General features: G+C 54.3%; 1 protein-coding gene across 1 annotated transcript; it reads left to right on the forward strand.

Moving 5' to 3' along the window:
• Positions 1 to 6,482: 6,482 nt before the first annotated feature.
• TAFA3 (TAFA chemokine like family member 3) lies at positions 6,483 to 16,377 on the forward strand (the record flags this gene model as incomplete). The annotated part of the gene is made up of 6 exons (XM_080632934.1): positions 6,483 to 6,597; positions 12,833 to 12,982; positions 13,808 to 13,932; positions 15,269 to 15,342; positions 16,101 to 16,237; positions 16,292 to 16,377. 6 exons carry the CDS (start codon positions 6,483 to 6,485, stop codon positions 16,375 to 16,377), a joined length of 687 nt encoding a protein of 228 aa, XP_080489060.1.
• Between the last annotated feature and the right edge of the window lie 489 nt (positions 16,378 to 16,866).

The raw sequence follows: 16,866 nt of genomic DNA on the forward strand, positions 1-16,866 counted from the left end.
TACCTCTTTTCTTTCTGTTGTAACTCCTTCAGCTGGGGTGGACTTGCTTGGCTGGAGCAGGGTGGGGGTGCTGGATGGGGAGCAGCTCTCATGGGCTGAGTGTCCCCTTCACTTGCAAGGGGATGCTTGGTGGTCCAGAGGAGAGGGTGAGCTGTACCAGTCCTATTCTGGAGACAGGCAGGAGCGGATCCATGCTGTGGCGTTGGGCAGGGAGCAGGAGTCTCCTCCTCCTGCCGGTTAGCGTTCCCTTTTGATGCAGTGTGAGGCTTGGGGGGCTACTGAGTGTGCAGGTGCCCTTGTCCTTCGAGAACTCATCTGTGCTGGGGCACCCACACCGCAGCAAAGAGCCCACTCAGGTGAGATGCTGAAAGTCCAGGGGATACAATTTGAGCTGTGAAGCCCTCTGCTTTCCTCCACTGAGAAGACTGAGCTGTTGTTGACCTTGAGTTTCAACACCCCTGAGGAGCGACCGTGCTCTGCCAAAGAGGTTCCTGGCACTGATGAGTCTGAGGTTCGAGCTGTCAAAGGCAGCAGGGTGGTGGGATTCACCGAGCGAGGGAGACGGAACAGGGCCATGCCAGGGTGGAATTAGAGCAAAAAACTCTCCTGCTCACCTTGGCTGGGAAGGAAATGCTGCAGATGCCTGAGGAATAAGCAAGGAGATGGAAATAAATCACAGAGGAGAGTGCAAGAGAGCACACTTGGAGGGAAGGAGTCCTCTGTGTTTCTGTGTGCTCCCTGGTTTCCTCTTTGCCCTGGAGGGCACGCACCTCATGCTGCCCTCACTAGAACATCTGTGGGGCTGGACTGCTCCAAGTGCACCCAAGTAAGAGCTAAAAGGACTCTGCTCAACCTTGAGCTCTTGGGCTTGGGTCAGGCTCCCCTGCAGCAGGTTTTCCTCTGGGGAGGAGCAGTGCAGTGTTTGAGGAGCACAGAGTATGGGAGGGTGCAGGAATTACTGCATGAAGCTCTCGTCAGCGCAGCTCCAAATGGGGATGCAGTATCCTAGGTGCTGTCCCAGCACTATGGCTGGTTTAGCTCTGGCTCCCAAGCTTTACCTGTAATTGAGCATCCTCAGCACTGCAGAGGGAGCAGGATTTGGCAAGTCTCCTGCCCTGCACTAGAAGCCCGAAGCGGTGGATGTGGAAGTTGCTGCTGCAGTTGGTCTGTGCTCAGGGGATGGTAGCATCTTGCTGATCAGGCTCCCCAGGGACACCCCAGCCGTGCAGCTTGTTCTCAGGATGGGCAGCAGCAGTGTCTTAGAGATCCTGGGCCAAAACCTCACAGCCTGTGCGTGTCTGAGCACTTCCCCATCAGCCCAGGGTGGACGATCCAGCTCTTAGCTGATTTTCCATCCTTTTGGAGAAGGGAGATGCCCTCTGCCAACCCTGCCCTGCTGCTTTTGCCTTCTCTTTGGCTGCTGAAGACAGAACGACACGAGAGCCTGTGCTGTTCCTTCCCGGGGAATTGTGGAGGTGTCTCCTTGCTTGTCAGGATCTTTCAAGGAGGCATCAGCTTCTCAGGAGACTCAGCAGCCTCTTTGTGCCACTGCCATCACCTCTTGTGCAGCCCATGGAGCTGTGCTTCAGGATGAGGGAAGGACACCTTTCCTCTGGGCAGTGCCCATGGGCACAGAACAGCGTGGTCTGGGGACCCAGCCCTCCCTCTTGTATGAGGGGGGGTTCGTCTTGGCCACGAGTGTCATGAGGTTTGCAGGTAGCCGTGCGCAGGGTTATCAGGGGCCAGGTGTGCAGCCTGTCTCCTGCTCCTGCACATTGGGGTGTTTGCTGAGACTTCTTGCTTCAGGGAAGCAGTAAATAAGCTCTCCCCCTTCAATGTGCATTGTGACATCTCCAGCATTGTGGGAAGGTTTCTGTGCCTCAGCTTTCCTCTCCAATCTGTGCCTGGGGTCTGGGGCACCATAGAGCCTTGGGTTGTGCTCTGTGGGTCAAAGCCTGCACCTCTCCTTGCACTAAATGAAGCTGACCCAACTCCAAGCAGTGCTGAAATAGCAGGAGTATGAAAATAGCTTCTGGAAAACTGGCAGAAGTACAGGGCCAGATGTGCACAAAGGTTGACAGTGCTGGAGCTGCGGTGGGGAGGGCTTGTGTCACTTGGCATAGAAACCAGCCACTGTGCTGGCCTTCCCCATCCCTCTCTGCTTCTTTTTTTGGGTGGAATTGTGCTCACTGTCATTATCCGGCTCACATGGACCATTGCAAACAGTGCTCCAGACTGGCAGGACGTGGAGCATAATCCGGCCTGACAGAAAGTCCCTCATTAGCACTGCGGGTGCCGGCTGCGTTCCAGCTGAGCGGCGATGGCACCGTCCTGGCTGCAGTGTCACAGCTCTACCTGGGGCCTTAATAAAGGAGGAGGAGAAAGCCTCCAGCTCCTGTGATCAGAAGAGGGGCTGGGAGAGCAGCGCAGGGCTGCTCCTGATGTGTCTGTGCTGGGGAACCTCCATGAGGCTCAGACACAGGTGATGGCCCATGTCTGTGTGCCCATGGGGAGGGACAGTCATCTCTTGCCATGCTGGTTATGGCTGAAGTTTATCTTCTGAGAGATTTAGGCCCTTTGGGGTTACTTCAGGTCCCAGCTCAGACCCAAAAAGTGGAAAGTAGCTACAAAATGTTAACGGAAAATTCCACAAAACTCCAAACAGAACGTAATGGAATTAAAGGATCCTGATATTTTCAATCCAAATTAAGTGCTTTGATGTGCTGGAGCGCCACTCTTCATTTCAGAATGACATCCCAGCATGTCAGACCAAACATTTGGAGTTGGAGTCTCACAACGGTGGAGGTTGATAACTGTCAAAATAGCAATTTCTGTGGAGCTCTGTTTTCTGATGGGAGTTTGTGCTGGAGTGGGAGCCCTGAGCGCCTGTGCCAGTGTGGATCCAGGGAGGAGCATCGCTCTGGTGGCACCTCCTGGCCCCGTGCTCCTCAGAGCCCCGGGTGCTGTCCCCAGCCACTGGCTTGGCTCCCGCTCAGTGCAGCAGCTTCCCTTGAGCACAGCGTGGACACTGTGGCTGCATTATTGATAACGCTGTGATTTATTTATGCTTCCTTGGCTCGAGCAAACAGCTCAGCCCTTCTGAGCTAAATATAGGCTGTGCTGGGAGTGCAGCCCTGTCCTGTGTGGGATGAAGGCAGCCAGCGGGGCGCTTGCTTTTTGGTCCTGCCGAGGGATTTGGGGATGGAATCCCTGGATTGATGGCTCCTGGAGCCGTCCCTTCTAGTGTGAGGCATCCCTGCCCATGGCAGGGGTTTGGAACTAGGTAACCTTAAGGTCCTTTCCAACCCTAACTATTCTGTGATTCATTCTATGATTTTGGAGAATTCAGTGATCCAGAAGGTCCCACGGGAAGGAGCTGGGCTCTTCCAGAGTGGCTCTGGGTGGGCTGTGGGGCTCAGTGCTCATGCCTGGAAGTGTGGCTGTGCTCCCTGTATGCCTTATGTAGACGGGAAGCTGGAGCAGCATCTGAGAGACCGGGATGTCAGATGTGAGCCGACCTCCCATGGGACCTGGCTGCTCTGATGGAAGCTGCATGGAATGTGTGTTGGCATCCAATGCTTCCTGCTGCAAACAATGCAGAGGCTGGTGCCAGCATCGTGTCTGCTGTCCTTGCATCTGGGCTGCCAGATGTGCCCCTTCGTGCAGCAGGACAGATGTGTGCTGTGGCACATGTCCCTGGCTCTGCTGGTCTAGTGTGGCAGGGGGCATGCGCTGTGTAGGGGGGCATCCTGCCGGGGTGCTGAGCACTGATGCACACAATGCCCCTGGGTTTCAGTGAGGGGGTGAGCAGCTCTGAGAGCTCTTTACTTTCTCATAGAAGAACTAGCACGTGTTTTAAGCTGCCTTCAGCATTTACACAATGGGCTGTGGCATCTCTGAAGGGACTCCAACAGCGCAGGCTGTTGTGTGAAATTCCCCCTCTGAGGAAGGCTCTTGCAGAGCAGATTCCGGGAATTGCCTAAATACAGCTTTATACGGGGGAGCTGGCACGGTGTCATTGCATCAACTCATGCCTGCTTCAAGGAGTGATGGTTTCCTTGCACATGAAGCCCTCTCGGCTTCATTCTGCTGATGCAGAGAGGTGTGGGGCTGTGTGGGGTGTAGCCTGAGAGAGGGTTGTGCTGGAGCGGGGTCAGTCCCTTGTCACCGGTGGGCAGGGATGGAGCCAGGTGAGCAGGATGCCTGCGTGTCCATGTCCTCCCCAGCCATGCTGCAGTCTGCTGCTGGCCACGCTGACTGTTCTGTAGCATTAATGAAGAGTGTTTGCTTATATCTACATTCTTTTCTAGCATAAATCCTGTGGTTTTGTTAAGACACCTTTCCCCCTTTCTCTCTTTTATTGGTTGGTTGGGGTTTTTTTTCCTGGTCAAACGTCAACATTTTTGATGGCATTTTTCTATCTCTCCTCCCCCCCTTCCCCCCCCAGCTGGGAGAATCAAAATGAAAAATCTCATTTGAAATCAGCATTTTAGAACAAAACATTTTTTATTTCAAAATGCCGGTTTAAAACAGAACAATTCCCTTTGAAATGCTTCAAAACAAGAAATGCTCTTTTACCACCTCAAATCACTTGGTTTTGATTTAAAACCTCAGCGTTTCCTGTTCTGGTGCCTCATTATGAGCCTGTTTCACTGCTTCAGTTTGGGCCAGAGCAGATAGAAATTGGGAAGGTTGTTGGAAATTCCAGATTTATCCTTCCAGGAGCTGGGGTTTGCCTGGGGCCTGCCAGGAATCCCACGCTGCCCTCGCTGCCTGCGTTGATGCTGGTGGGTGCCATACCCTCTGGCAGGTTAAAGCCATTCCCCTTGGCCTGTCCCTACAGGCCCTTGTCCCAAGCCCCTCTCCAGCTTTCCTGCAGCCCCTTTAGGCGCTGGAGCTGCTCTAAGGTCTCCCCTTCAGGAGCCTTCTCTTCTCCAGGCTGCCCCAGCCCAGCTCTCTCAGCCTGGCTCCAGAGCAGAGGTGCTGGCAGCACTCCTGAACCTCGGTGTCACTTGTCTTTATGGCCTCTTGTTAATAAATGATGCTCCAGCACTGAAGTTTTATGGCAGACACGGTTACTTGCCCTGGACCCAGTCAGATCGCAGCAGGCGATAACTGAGGCTGGGAGGCTGTCACTTCACTCAGCAGAGATGGTGCTCTCAAAGCTGTTACTGCTTGTGCTGCTGTCTGCAGCGCCCCAGAGCTGTTCCCACCTGCAGGGCTGTGGCTGAGAAATAGTGCAGAGAATGTATTTAAAGCAGTCAACAGTAAAATACCAGGTCTTTGGGGATTTACATTTTTCCTTAAGGGCTCCAGATGATGTAAATCTCAGCTCCTTCCCAGTGCATCCTCTGTGGCTTGGGAGGGGGTTGCTGGGGACCAGGTGTGCTCAGAGGTAGTGGATGCAGCTCTGTGTCTGTGTGGTTCTATGAGCTTTGAAGCTATTACTGAGAGGAGAAACAGCCCCAGAGGAAGGTGCTGTGCTGGGACACGGGGTCATGGGTCCTGGTGCCATCCAGACATCAGCTCCCCAGTTCCTTAGTTCCTCGTGCGGTGCCAAGCAGGATGGTTGCTGAGCTCTGGGACACCCATTGTGGTCACTCCATCCATCTGTCTGCTGATGAGTGGTTTGCATGAGGACCAGACCTCAGGTGTCACTGCAAGGGACCTCGGTGACACTAGGACAATGATGGCGTGTAACTGCACATGGAAAAGGCAGTTTCCTGGAATAACTCACTGCTGATTTAGTCTGGCTCTTCCCACACACCCTGGGTCTGCTTCTAGTGTTTGTGATCTGTATTCATAACGTACTATATTGATTTTCTGTCATTGATATATATTGATATATTGACAGCATGATTTTGCGCTGTCAGCAGTAAAATTCAAGAGCAACGACTCTGAAGCAGGTGGAGCTGCACAGTTGAAAGGTTGTGAGCAGGGCTATGGGCTGAGCTCCCAGAAAGGTTTTGGTGTGTGCAATGGGCACGTGTGTGCACATGAACTGATACTGGGCCAGCCAAGCCCTGGGGCATCCCCAGCCATTCCCAGGGCACACGGTGGTTCACACTCCCCACACACTTCCAGCAGGTATCACCACCCCATTCCTCTTTCTCCTTTCAGATGCACTGATGTCTGCCCCTTGCAGAGACCTGACCCACCCGGGCTTGGCAGATGTGCAGGTGGCGGTGTGAATGCCCAGTAAAAGGTAACTACTGCCCATCTGTGCTGCTGCTGGTTCATTTCTTAGTGTCCCGCTGCCATGGCCGTGCTGCTGAAGAAGCCCAAGCCCATCCAGGTGTGGTGGGTGAATGCTGGGTGTGTGTCCTGCTTCCCAGGGCCAGGTCCCCGCAGCCAGGTCCCTGTGGTTGTGGGTGTTTTGGGGCTGCAACGTTGCATGCAGCAGCCTCGGTGAGTGAGGGCTGCACCTCCCAACTCTCCTCAGCCCCCCCTTCCCTCGTGCATCTCTTCTTGGTTTTGGTAGAATGAGTGAGAGAGACCTCCAGAGCCTGAGCAAATGGGTTTTCGTGCTCACTCTCTGCCTTACCACGCTGTGGGGAAGACTGACGCTGGCCTCCACCCATCACAGAAGCCATTCAGGTAGGGGAAGCGACGTCCTCGCTGCGTGTGTCGTGTAAAATCTGAGGCTCATCTATGTATTTAGATCATTACCGAGGTAATTCGTGATCTGTGGGCAGGGAGATGTGAATTTTCTGTCTTAGATAGGTCTCAGTGAATGTTACAAACTCTCCACTTTAGGCTTTCATTAGAAATACAGATTTTCAGCCATCTGGTTTTAAAGATCACCTCGATACATGGAACAAGTGAAAACTGATGTAGAACTGAGAGTCTTGCTGGAAAAGGTACCCTTGACTCTGGGATGTGAATCTGTCATTCCCGGTGGTGGTTTCTGGACCCCGCTCTGTGTGTCTGGAATGCTGCTCTGTGTGATTGATGGGGTTTTTGGAGGGGTTATATGAGCCCACATTTGCAGTGTGTGCTTTGAGAAGAGAAGCAGGTGAGAAGTCATGCTCAGCCCTTTGTGCCAGAGCTGGAGCCTTGATGGGCCTCAGGAGGGTGGATCTGGTGGTCCAGGGCTGAGTTCCTCTCCTGAGTGCATGGTGGGAGGATGCTGTGGATGCAGCAGGATGGCAGAGCCAAGTGCTTGAGTATGGAGCAATCCTGGGCACATGCTGCCTGCCTCTTGTGCCTTTGCTTGCAGCTGAAGGTGTCGAAGGGTTAATGTGCAATTGCTGGTGCTCCTGCCTGACCCACACCAAACCCTGTCCTAGTTCTCTCATTTTTGCCTGGCAGTTAAAGCAGTTCTCATCTTATAATCCCCATCCTCATTGCTTAAAACCAAAATGTATCTTCCCAAATGACTCCCTCAGCCAGGCAGTCAGCAGGTACCTGCCTTACCCTCCTGCTAACCTGCAGCAGGTGTGTGGGCAGGTAAAAACTCAGTGATTTCTAGAAGGACTTTTCGGCACCCAGTGTACCCAGTCTGGGACCGCAGAGCCCTGCTCCATCCCTGCAGGGGCCATGTGCAGGGAGATGCTGCTTTAGGGAAGAGTCAGCCCTGGCATGAATAAAGCTGCAACTCACCTTGGGTTAAAGTTGAGATGCTCCAGTGCACTCGTGGGATGTGAATGATGGATAAATCTCACTCTGTACGTGAGGAGGTGGGCTTGGGTGCTCACGTGCACACAGGCAGAGCTGGGGGTTCTTTGCTCACACACTTGCCCACAGTGACCAAATCTGGGACTTTGTATTCAAGTGAATTCTAATGCACAGCAGAGAGGGCACTGCAGGGCAAAACTTCAGAGTCTGACCCCATTCTGTGTCTGTATTAACACAGCTCCTCTCTGCACGTCCTGGGTTCCTGGCAGCGTGGCTGCCTCCTCTCCGGGGCTGTATTTCCATGGGCTCAAACCAGGAATTCTTAACCTGCCTGCTGTGGTTTTCTGTTGTCTGCCCTGCGCTTTTGCTTCATTTGGGACAGTTTTTGGTAAAGGAATGCACTTCCATGGAATCCCCTTTCATAGAGGGGCTTTGGACAAGGGCCTGTAGGGACAGGACAAGGGGGAATGGCTTTAACCTGACAGCGGAGATTGAGATGAGCTCTTAGGCAGAAGTTCTTTAAGGTCCCTTCCAACTCAAACCATTCCAGGATCCTAGGAGGGTTCCCTTGCACTTGGAGCTGTGTTGGTTCCTCCATCGTGTGCAGCCTTTACATCACGATGGAATACTTTTCTAAGCCATCTTCCCCAGCTGAGGCAGGAGCTGCGCAGGGGGAGGCAGGTTGTGTGTCGGGAGCTGTATCTGCTGACCACAGTGGTCCATGCAGTGGCAGAGCATTGCAGCTGTTCTCCACACATCCAAGGCATTTCCAAGTGTGAAGTGATGGGATCTGAGCAGTTCATAGATGTGCACACATTCGAATATTTGATGGAAGGGGACAGCATGACGTGGAGTCTTGAGGTGACCAGATAGTAGTGATAATGAGCAATAAAAACAAGCCTGCTTTTTCTCCAAACCTCTCTTAAATAATACATCTGCATCTCGGGCAGCAGTGATTTTAAGACTTTAATTATTTAGTGAATATTAGTAGTAGAGTTGTCATGGGGCACGGAGCATGGATCACTCGTGCTGCTGGTGCCCAGGTTGGATGCTCAGGGCTCTGCTGCCCTCTGAGCAGAGCCCACCGGGGACTGGACCCTCTGCCTGTCCCTGCTGTGCTGCTCAGCCCTCCTTGGACATCTGGACCCCTTGAATGGCATTGCAGTACCCAGAAGGAAGGGGTTTGGCACAGAGGGTTTGGCCATCACCTGGCAGTTACACACATTCAACTTCTCTTCAGTTTACAACTCCCCTCCAGCAAGTGCAGTGACATTTTGCACTGAACCTGTGGAGCTCTGCCCACACCTCCCTGAGACACACAAAATGTGTCCTTTCACAATATACCGTAAAAAAACCCATGTTCTGCTGCTCACTTAAAGGTCAGCCAGAATAGGACAGCACTTTTGTTTTACTCTATGCAGGGTTCAGAAGCCCTGTGCTCTTACGATGCTTATATGGCTCCATGAGATCAGATTCTTTTTAAGAAGGATTCCAGTGGGGAAATACCAGTTGAATGGGAGGGACAAGCGTGCCAGAAGCTCTGGATCTTATCCCAGGCTCCCTGGGGGTTTCCTGCTCTTGGCTTGAAACACACCATCCATCTGACTTGCATTTTCAGTCCTATCTGGCTTGAAGTTTCCTGCTGCTCAGCAAAAGGAGAAGCAGCTGCAGGGAGCTCTGGAGGAGCCCGTCACTTGCTCTGCACTCGGGCTTTCTGCTTGCTCTTCCCAGCCGTGTGATATGGAAGCCAGTGTGGCAGGAGCCCTGGGCACGGGCTGCCCATCTCTGCATGAGGAAACACAAAGTCTCTTGCTGACATCCTGGGAACCTCAGTACTTGATGCAGAGGGATTCATGTGTGTCCATCCGGTTACAACCCTCCAAATTCAAGGCCAGGTTGGACACAGGGGCTTGGAGCAAGCTGCTCTAGTGGAAGGTGTCCCTGCCCGTGGCAGGGGGTTGGAGCTGAATGAGCTTTAAGGTCCCTTCCAACCCAAACCAGGCTGTGACTCTATGGAACTCCCACACTTGCTCTGGTGTCAGTCTTGGTGGCACTGGTGTTTGGTGGGGTTGAGGAGCAGAGAAGTGGGTGAGTCTGGTGTGCAGGGTGCTGGGATGTTTGACACCAGGCAGGGTGGCTCTTCTGCTCCCCATGGGGCTGTCCCTCCTGCCCAAAGGCAGCCTGCAGCTCCATGGGCAGCAGTCTCTTGGGAAGGGGATGCCCCATACCCTGTGGCTGTGCCTTGGGCTGTGGCTGCTGCCTGGAGGGGTCTGTGCCAGGAGGCAGATGCCCGGGGCAAGTTTCCAGTGTGGATGTGTCCCAGGGCAGGGATGCTCACAGGACCTTCAAGCAGATGAAAGTACTTCATAGATGTGGAGAGGCCATGGAGGTCCTGGGGTGCACGCTGCTGCCTCAACGCTGCCAGCAGCAGGGCCCTTCCTGCAGGGCTGACCTTCACCCCTGACACAGCTCTTCTCGTCACAGCCCCACAGGGCTCGGCCACAAAGCAGCATCTGAGCAGTGAGAGCATCTCTCTGCTGTGGGTTTTGCCTTCCCTGCATGGTGTGCCCAGACAGCTCTGCACAAGGCACAAGCTGGAGATGGGCCATGTCCATCTGTCCTGGTGGGAGCACCTTCTGTGTGTCTGCACACCCCCAGTCTGCTGTGTCCCTTGGTGCCACTGCAGGGACACAGCGGGTGTGGAGCAGGATGGGCTCTGAGGGTGCTGTGCTCTGCCAGCTGCAGGAAAGGCAGATTTCTCTTTATCTGCATGCTGCACCTTTTTGAGCAAGTGAAAAGGACTCTGGCACGTTGGCAAACTCCCTCTGCAGGGCTGTAAGGAGCCATTTCTCAGCTCTGCATCACCCTCCCTCAGCTGAACCCTCTTAAATTAGCTGAAAATGAGAAGCCCAAGAGCAGAAGTGAGGGGGAGCAGAGGGGTCGTGTGCCCCTTCCTTTTGAGAAGAGTTCTGCTGATGAAGCTTGGTGGAGAAGCTCCTGCAGAAGCGGGTCGAAAGCACAACCGCAAGTGAAGCTCAAGGGTATAAAATCCCCTGTTCGAGGGGTGTGCAGGGTGGGGGAGTGACTCCTCGTGGTCCTGCACCAGAGCGTGGTGGGGACGTGGGTTCATCGCCAGCCAAAGCCAAGGACCCCTGCTCAGTGCTCAGATCATTCAAAGAAGCCTAATAATGATAAAATCAGGGCAAAACACCCGTGTTCGTTCTGTAATGAGTTGCTTTCCCTCTCACTTTCACCAGAGCCTATCCTTTCTGCATTAAAGAACAGAAATAATCATTAAAGCTGAATTATGATGGCATTTAAAAGGGAGAATAAAATCTATGGCCAGAGATGCTACTAGAAAATATCTCCAGGATAGGTAATTGTGTAATTATTATGGGCGGAATGAGAGTGATGGTTCATTAAAAGAAAATGACCATGAAATAACAATAAATAGAGGCAAATTAAAGCCATGGTAATTGCGTGGCCCATCCTGCCCATGTGCTGGCGGGTGCAGGGCACAGGGGTGTGTGGCTCCCTGACGCAGTGGGCTGTGAGGGATGAGCAGTGGTGTCACTGCCCATGTTCATGTTAGAATGTGGTTGTTCTGCCTGGCAATGAGCGTCTGCCGTGGCCCCGGGCTGGTGGCATCGCAGGAAAGCAAATCCTAGGATGGTTCCTTGCATCCTGCCCTTTCATCTCCCGGTTAGTGCTCAGCTTTGGGAACAGGAAAGGCACAAGGACTGCGTTGGCTAGAAACTGATGTGGCCGTGCCTGGTTGGCACAAGCCAGGAGGCTGCGCTTGGATCGGCGTTTTGCTCCGGGAATGTGAAAACGCAGCTGCCAGGCAGAGGGATTCCCCCCAGCGCCTGGGGACAGATCCCATTTCCTGAGCTTTCATTCGAGGAGGTGAAGTGGCTGCTTTCCAGAAGGGAGGCAGGCGGTGTTTGCGGGTGAGCACGGTGTGTACGTGCTGTGACACGGGTCAGCATCCCTGGTCCCCGCAGAGCTGGGTAGGGAACACCAGCATGAACTCCCGGGGCCACCCACCCTGCTTTAGGGGGCTGAGGGTGGATGGGCACCTCTGCCGGCCCCTCTAGCTGTGGCTGGGGATGAAGCAGAGCTGGGAGCTGAGGCTGGATGGGCAGGGTTGGAGCAACTGCCAGAGGCTGTGGGTCCCTGCACCAGCAGCAGCAGCACCCACTCTGCTCCCCGCTGCCCTGCGTGTCCTGCTTGCGCCCATATCCCAGCTTTTCCTCCTGCGGCTGCTGGGGTGGATGGGGCTGCGGGTGTGGAGCAGCCAGCTCTGATGCCCCGATGCTCCTGTCTGCATGCGTTTCGGGGCGGCACGCTGCATTCACGCAGCTTCCCCATCCTCCTCGCAGCCTGGCTCCTGCTCGCTGCAGAAACAAAAGCCTGTTCCCAGCAACCCAGAGGCTGTCTCTGCGCTCTCTCCTGTGCTCATTAATCAGGACCTGGAGGGATCACCCATTCTCAGGTCATGGGAATGAAGCCTATCCAGCCCTGTTTGGCTAATGTGCGTTGTGCTCGCGTGAGCCATTACCCAGCGAAAGTCATTGATTTGTAATGCTAACAAGCTTCGAAACCCAGATCCCAGAGGTGATAAGCCAACACATTGGTTTTCTTTCTTCCTTAATATTTTAATGGCACTGGGAAGGGGAGCAGCAGGGCAGCCTAGGTTTCTGATGAACACTGGCGTTTCTGTTGCTGCAGGGCAGACACGCATCCTGGTCCTCACTCCTCCAGCCAGAGGGTGGGCTGTGGTGGTGAGACAGGAGCGTTGGTTTTAGCTGGGGTTGGAGGTGTTGGTACTCTGAAGCCAAAGGCAGCACAACACTTCATTCCCTCTTGTAGCAAAGTGTGCAGCTCATTATGAGCTGCAATTAACTAATTGCTTATTCATTTGAATCAAGCTCTTGGCTCGGCTGTGGCAAGAGGCTGGGCAGGATAGGTGTGGGAGCTGTGAGGAGGAGGAGCTCAGATACAGGAGGTCTGAAGCAGGATCAGTGCTTCTCCCTATGGGTGGGCTGGAGCGATGCTGGGCCGAGCTGGGTGTGTGTCATCAGCATCCCTGGGTGACTGCTGGAGGCTGGGACAGCTCTGAAGTGCCCGGGTCACACTGGGGCAGGGAGCAGGGGGTGTCCTGGGGGCTCCAGGGCACTGCCCCAGCTGACGGTGGCTGTTTCTCCTCCCGCAGTGCACGTAGAGCCCGGCACATGCGAGGTCATTGCAGCTCACAGGTGCTGCAACAAGAACAAGATCGAGGAGCGCTCCCAGACGGTGAAATGCTCCTGCTTCCCAGGACAGGTGGCAGGGACGACGCGGGCAGCTCCCTCCTGTGTAGATGGTGAGTACCAGATGGTGGTGGCCAGGTCCTGTGCCGTTTCTGGCTGCACCTTCCTGCTCGGTTAGGCTGGTGTGGGGTCTCTGTGCCCTTGGGATTAACAGCGGAGAGCTGCCTGGGGCTCCTGCAGTAGAGAATGAGGGAAAAGGGAGCGTTTTGGGGACACTCTTCATTGGTGTGGCTGTGTTACCCACTCCATGCAGCCCCAGGCTGTGTGCCATTGGGGGGATATGGTGCTCCAGTGGTTCGAGCTCCTCTGGTGCATCACTGCGCTGGGGCCAGGCATTGCAGCATTGATCCCTGCCTGTCTGCTCATCACACTGCTGCAGCCAGCAGCAGAGATATGACTCCAGCCTGTGTATGTCATCAGAAATGACATACTCCAGTGTGTATGCATCCACAGTGTGTATGCCTCCAGTGTGTATGGCATCAGAAAATGCCTGGATGAATTGTGAGGGAAGGCTTTTGTTGTCCCAAACAGCTTGTGTGTTCTTGTTCCCAAATGTAAGAGAGCCTGCTCTAGTTAGCCCTGTTGGAGGTGTAGATTTCAAGAGCCTAACAGAGCAGGGTGCTAGTAGACAGTCCCTTTGCCTCCATAAGTGGAGCCTGAAGTGGGTTATTGCACAGCACTGCTCTCCTTGCTCTTGCTGGGAGTCAGGACTTGTCCTCAGGCTTCTTACCTTCGGTAGTGAGAGAGAGCAGAGTGTTTGGGTGGCTGGTGAAGCAGATGGACCCGGTGAAGCGATGACTTCAGCAGGGTCATTGCAAACACAGGGCTGGCACTCCCCACGCCCCTCACCCCTGACACTGACACCCTTCTCCCCACAGCCTCCATCGTGCTGCAGAAGTGGTGGTGCCAGATGGAGCCCTGCCTCGACGGCGAGGAGTGCAAGGTGCTGCCCGACCTCTCAGGCTGGAGCTGCAGTAGCGGCAACAAAGTGAAGACAACCAAGGTATGTCCCCTGCAGGGGCTGGGGGGAGCCGGGCTCTGCTTTCCCTAAATCTGGGGCAAGCAAAACCCAGGAAAGCGTCCCCAAAGAGTGTGCAGGGGAAGGGGAGAGCTCTGGCTTCTCCAGGGCGTGCGCTGGAGAAGTTGTGGGGACTTTGTCATGGATGCACTGAAGCAGAGCATAGAGGCTGGGCTGGGCTCTTATCACCTGTGCTGAAGGGGCTGAAGGAGGTAGCATGAACCTCAGGTGGATCCCACAGTTTTGCTGATCAAGAACTCACCATAGAACCATAGAATGGTTTGTGTGGAACCCCCAGCCACGGGCAGGGACCCCTTTCACTGGAGCAGGTTGCTCCAAGCCCCTGTGTCCAACCTGGCCTTGAACACTGCCAGGGATGGGGCAGCCACAGCTTCTCTGGGCACCCTGGGCCAGCGCCTCAGCACCCTCACAGGGAAGAGCTTCTGCCTAAGAGCTCATCTCAGTCTCCCCTCTGGCAGGTTAAAGCCATTCCCCTTGGCCTGTACTTATGTGCCCTTGTGGGCCAGATTTCTCCCATGGGGAGGCTCAGTGAGAAGGGGTTCACATGGCTCAGCCCACAGGCAGACGTGCTGGGATGTTTCTGTACCAGCCCAGGGCTGCTGGTCCATCCTGGCTGCTCCCCAGCATCTCCCCATTGCTCCGGGAGAGCTGGTTGCTCATTCCAGCCCCGTGGCACAGCCCTGAACCTGTCACCACTCCCCCATCTGAGGCAATCATCTGTGACAACGCTACATGATTATTATTTTCATGGCTTGCTGAATGCCCCAAAGAACAAGGTGTAATTAAAATTTTATCAGACTCATTAGTAATTACATATATGCCATGATTAATCAGCTGCATAATTTTGCAATCATTGTTCATGCTGTTGACTTATACCTTTTATTATTCCTTATGCTTTAGTTTTTCTCACCCCACGTCCCCTGCCATAAAATTATCGTAGTAAGTGATGTTGGCTTTCGTTTCATTATTGCTATTACTGTTGTGCACAGAAAGCACTTTCATGCTCAAGTGTTTTTATGGACATCCGAGAAGATTCCTCTGGCCCTGTTCATCCACCACTGACCAGCAGCTGCAGTGTTACACGTAGTTCATTGTCTTTTTCCCACCTTAGATTTTGGGGTTTTTCCCTCAGCTGCTAATTTAGCCCAAAGCCTCTGCTCTGGCTTTGTGGTCCTGGGCTCTTACCTGGGACCATTTTCACCTGCAGGGTCCCAGAGCTTCTGTTCTCCTCCCTTGTCCAGTAGCCCTATCTCCATGGCCGTCCTCCCAGCACCCAGCTGGGTCCCTTGCCCTGCCCTAGTGCCCTGCCCTAGTGCCCTGCCCCAGTGCAGCGGTGTTCTGGAAATGCAGACCTGTGTTTTTGGAAGGCCTTTGGTGAGTTTGGGTGCCCCGCTGGGTGCTGTGCCGAGGAGGTTGGATGTGCCACTCCCAGTCCCCTCTGCAGACAGATCCCTGTGGAAGCTGTAGCCAGAGCACGGGGTTTACAAGTGATCCATAAGCTGAAATTTGGAATGAATGCAAAGAATAAATCACATTTTCATCCCCTAAGGCTGTTCACTGACAATTTGTGGATAGGAGAATCATGGAATTGAATCCTAGGCTGGTTTGGGTTGGAGGGGACCTTAGACCTCATCCAGCTCCAGCCCCTGCCACGGGCAGGGACCCCTTCCACTGGAGCAGCTTGCTCCAAGCCCCTGTGTCCAACCTGGCCTTGAACACTGCCAGGGATGGGGCAGCCACAGCTTCTCTGGGCACCCTGGGCCAGCGCCTCAGCACCCTCACAGGGAAGAGCTTCTGCCTAAGAGCTCATCTCAGTCTCCCCTGTTCTGGCAGGTTAAAGCCATTCCCCTTGGCCTGTCCCTACAGGCCCTTGTCCAAAGCCCCTCTCCAGGTTTCCTGCAGCCCCTTTAGGCACTGGAGCTGCTCTCAGGTCTCCCCTTCAGGAGCCTTCTCTTCTCCAGGCTGCCCCAGCCCAGCTCTCTCAGCCTGGCTCCAGAGCAGAGCTGCTCCAGCCCTCGCAGCATCTCCATGGCCTCCTCTGGACTTGTTTGAGCAGGTCCATATCACCTGCTGCAAACAGTTCAACTGTTTCCATCAGCAGGCTCCTGCCTCTCGCTCTCCTGTGCCCGCAGGTCACACGATAGCCTCCAAGCACTCAGCAGCAGCCAACCAGCCTTGGTACCGGTCCCCAGTGCTCTGCAGAACCATGAGCGGCAGGATGTGACCCATGGAGGCAGGATGCTTCAGGATTGCCGTCCTGCATCTGCTGGTGGGACCCTGCCAGGTACCGGATCAGAAGTCCGCTGAGTCTGTTTCCCAACAGGCTGCGAGTATGGGACCCCCGTGCAGCTGCAAGACTTGTGTCCCTCCACAGTCCCCTCCTCTCCCATGGACACAATCACCGACTAAGAAATGGGCTCTTTTTCCTACCCTCTTAGCTAAAATACTGCAATCATGTAAGAGCTGTTGACCATAGAGACACAAACATACAGCCAGACAGCAGTCCCACAAGATGGGCTTTACTCTGAAATAGCTGAAATCATTGCTGAGTCGCCTTTCCCCGTCTCCCAAGACGCTGAATGAGGTTGCCTTCAGGAACTGGGAAGTCAATGGTTGTGTAACACCCTGCCCCACTTGGCTCATGGCTCCTGGGATGGTGGGTGCCCGAGAGCAGGCGCTGAGCTCTGGCCTCATCTCAAGTTGGGGTGTGCTGAGCCCTGGAGCATGGTGCTTTCCTCACCTCTTGGCTGCTGTGACCGTGCATGGTGGATGTGGCGGTGGGGCTGGGGGGGTCTGACACCCCCTCATCCACTGGAGATGGTGAAATGTCTCCATGAGCATGCTGTTGGATACTCCTTCCTCGGGAACTGCATTAATCAGGCTGTGACTGTAACATAC

This window comes from Psittacula echo, assembly GCF_963264785.1.
Source record: "Psittacula echo genome assembly, chromosome: 22".
Classification (NCBI taxonomy): domain Eukaryota; kingdom Metazoa; phylum Chordata; class Aves; order Psittaciformes; family Psittacidae; genus Psittacula; species Psittacula echo.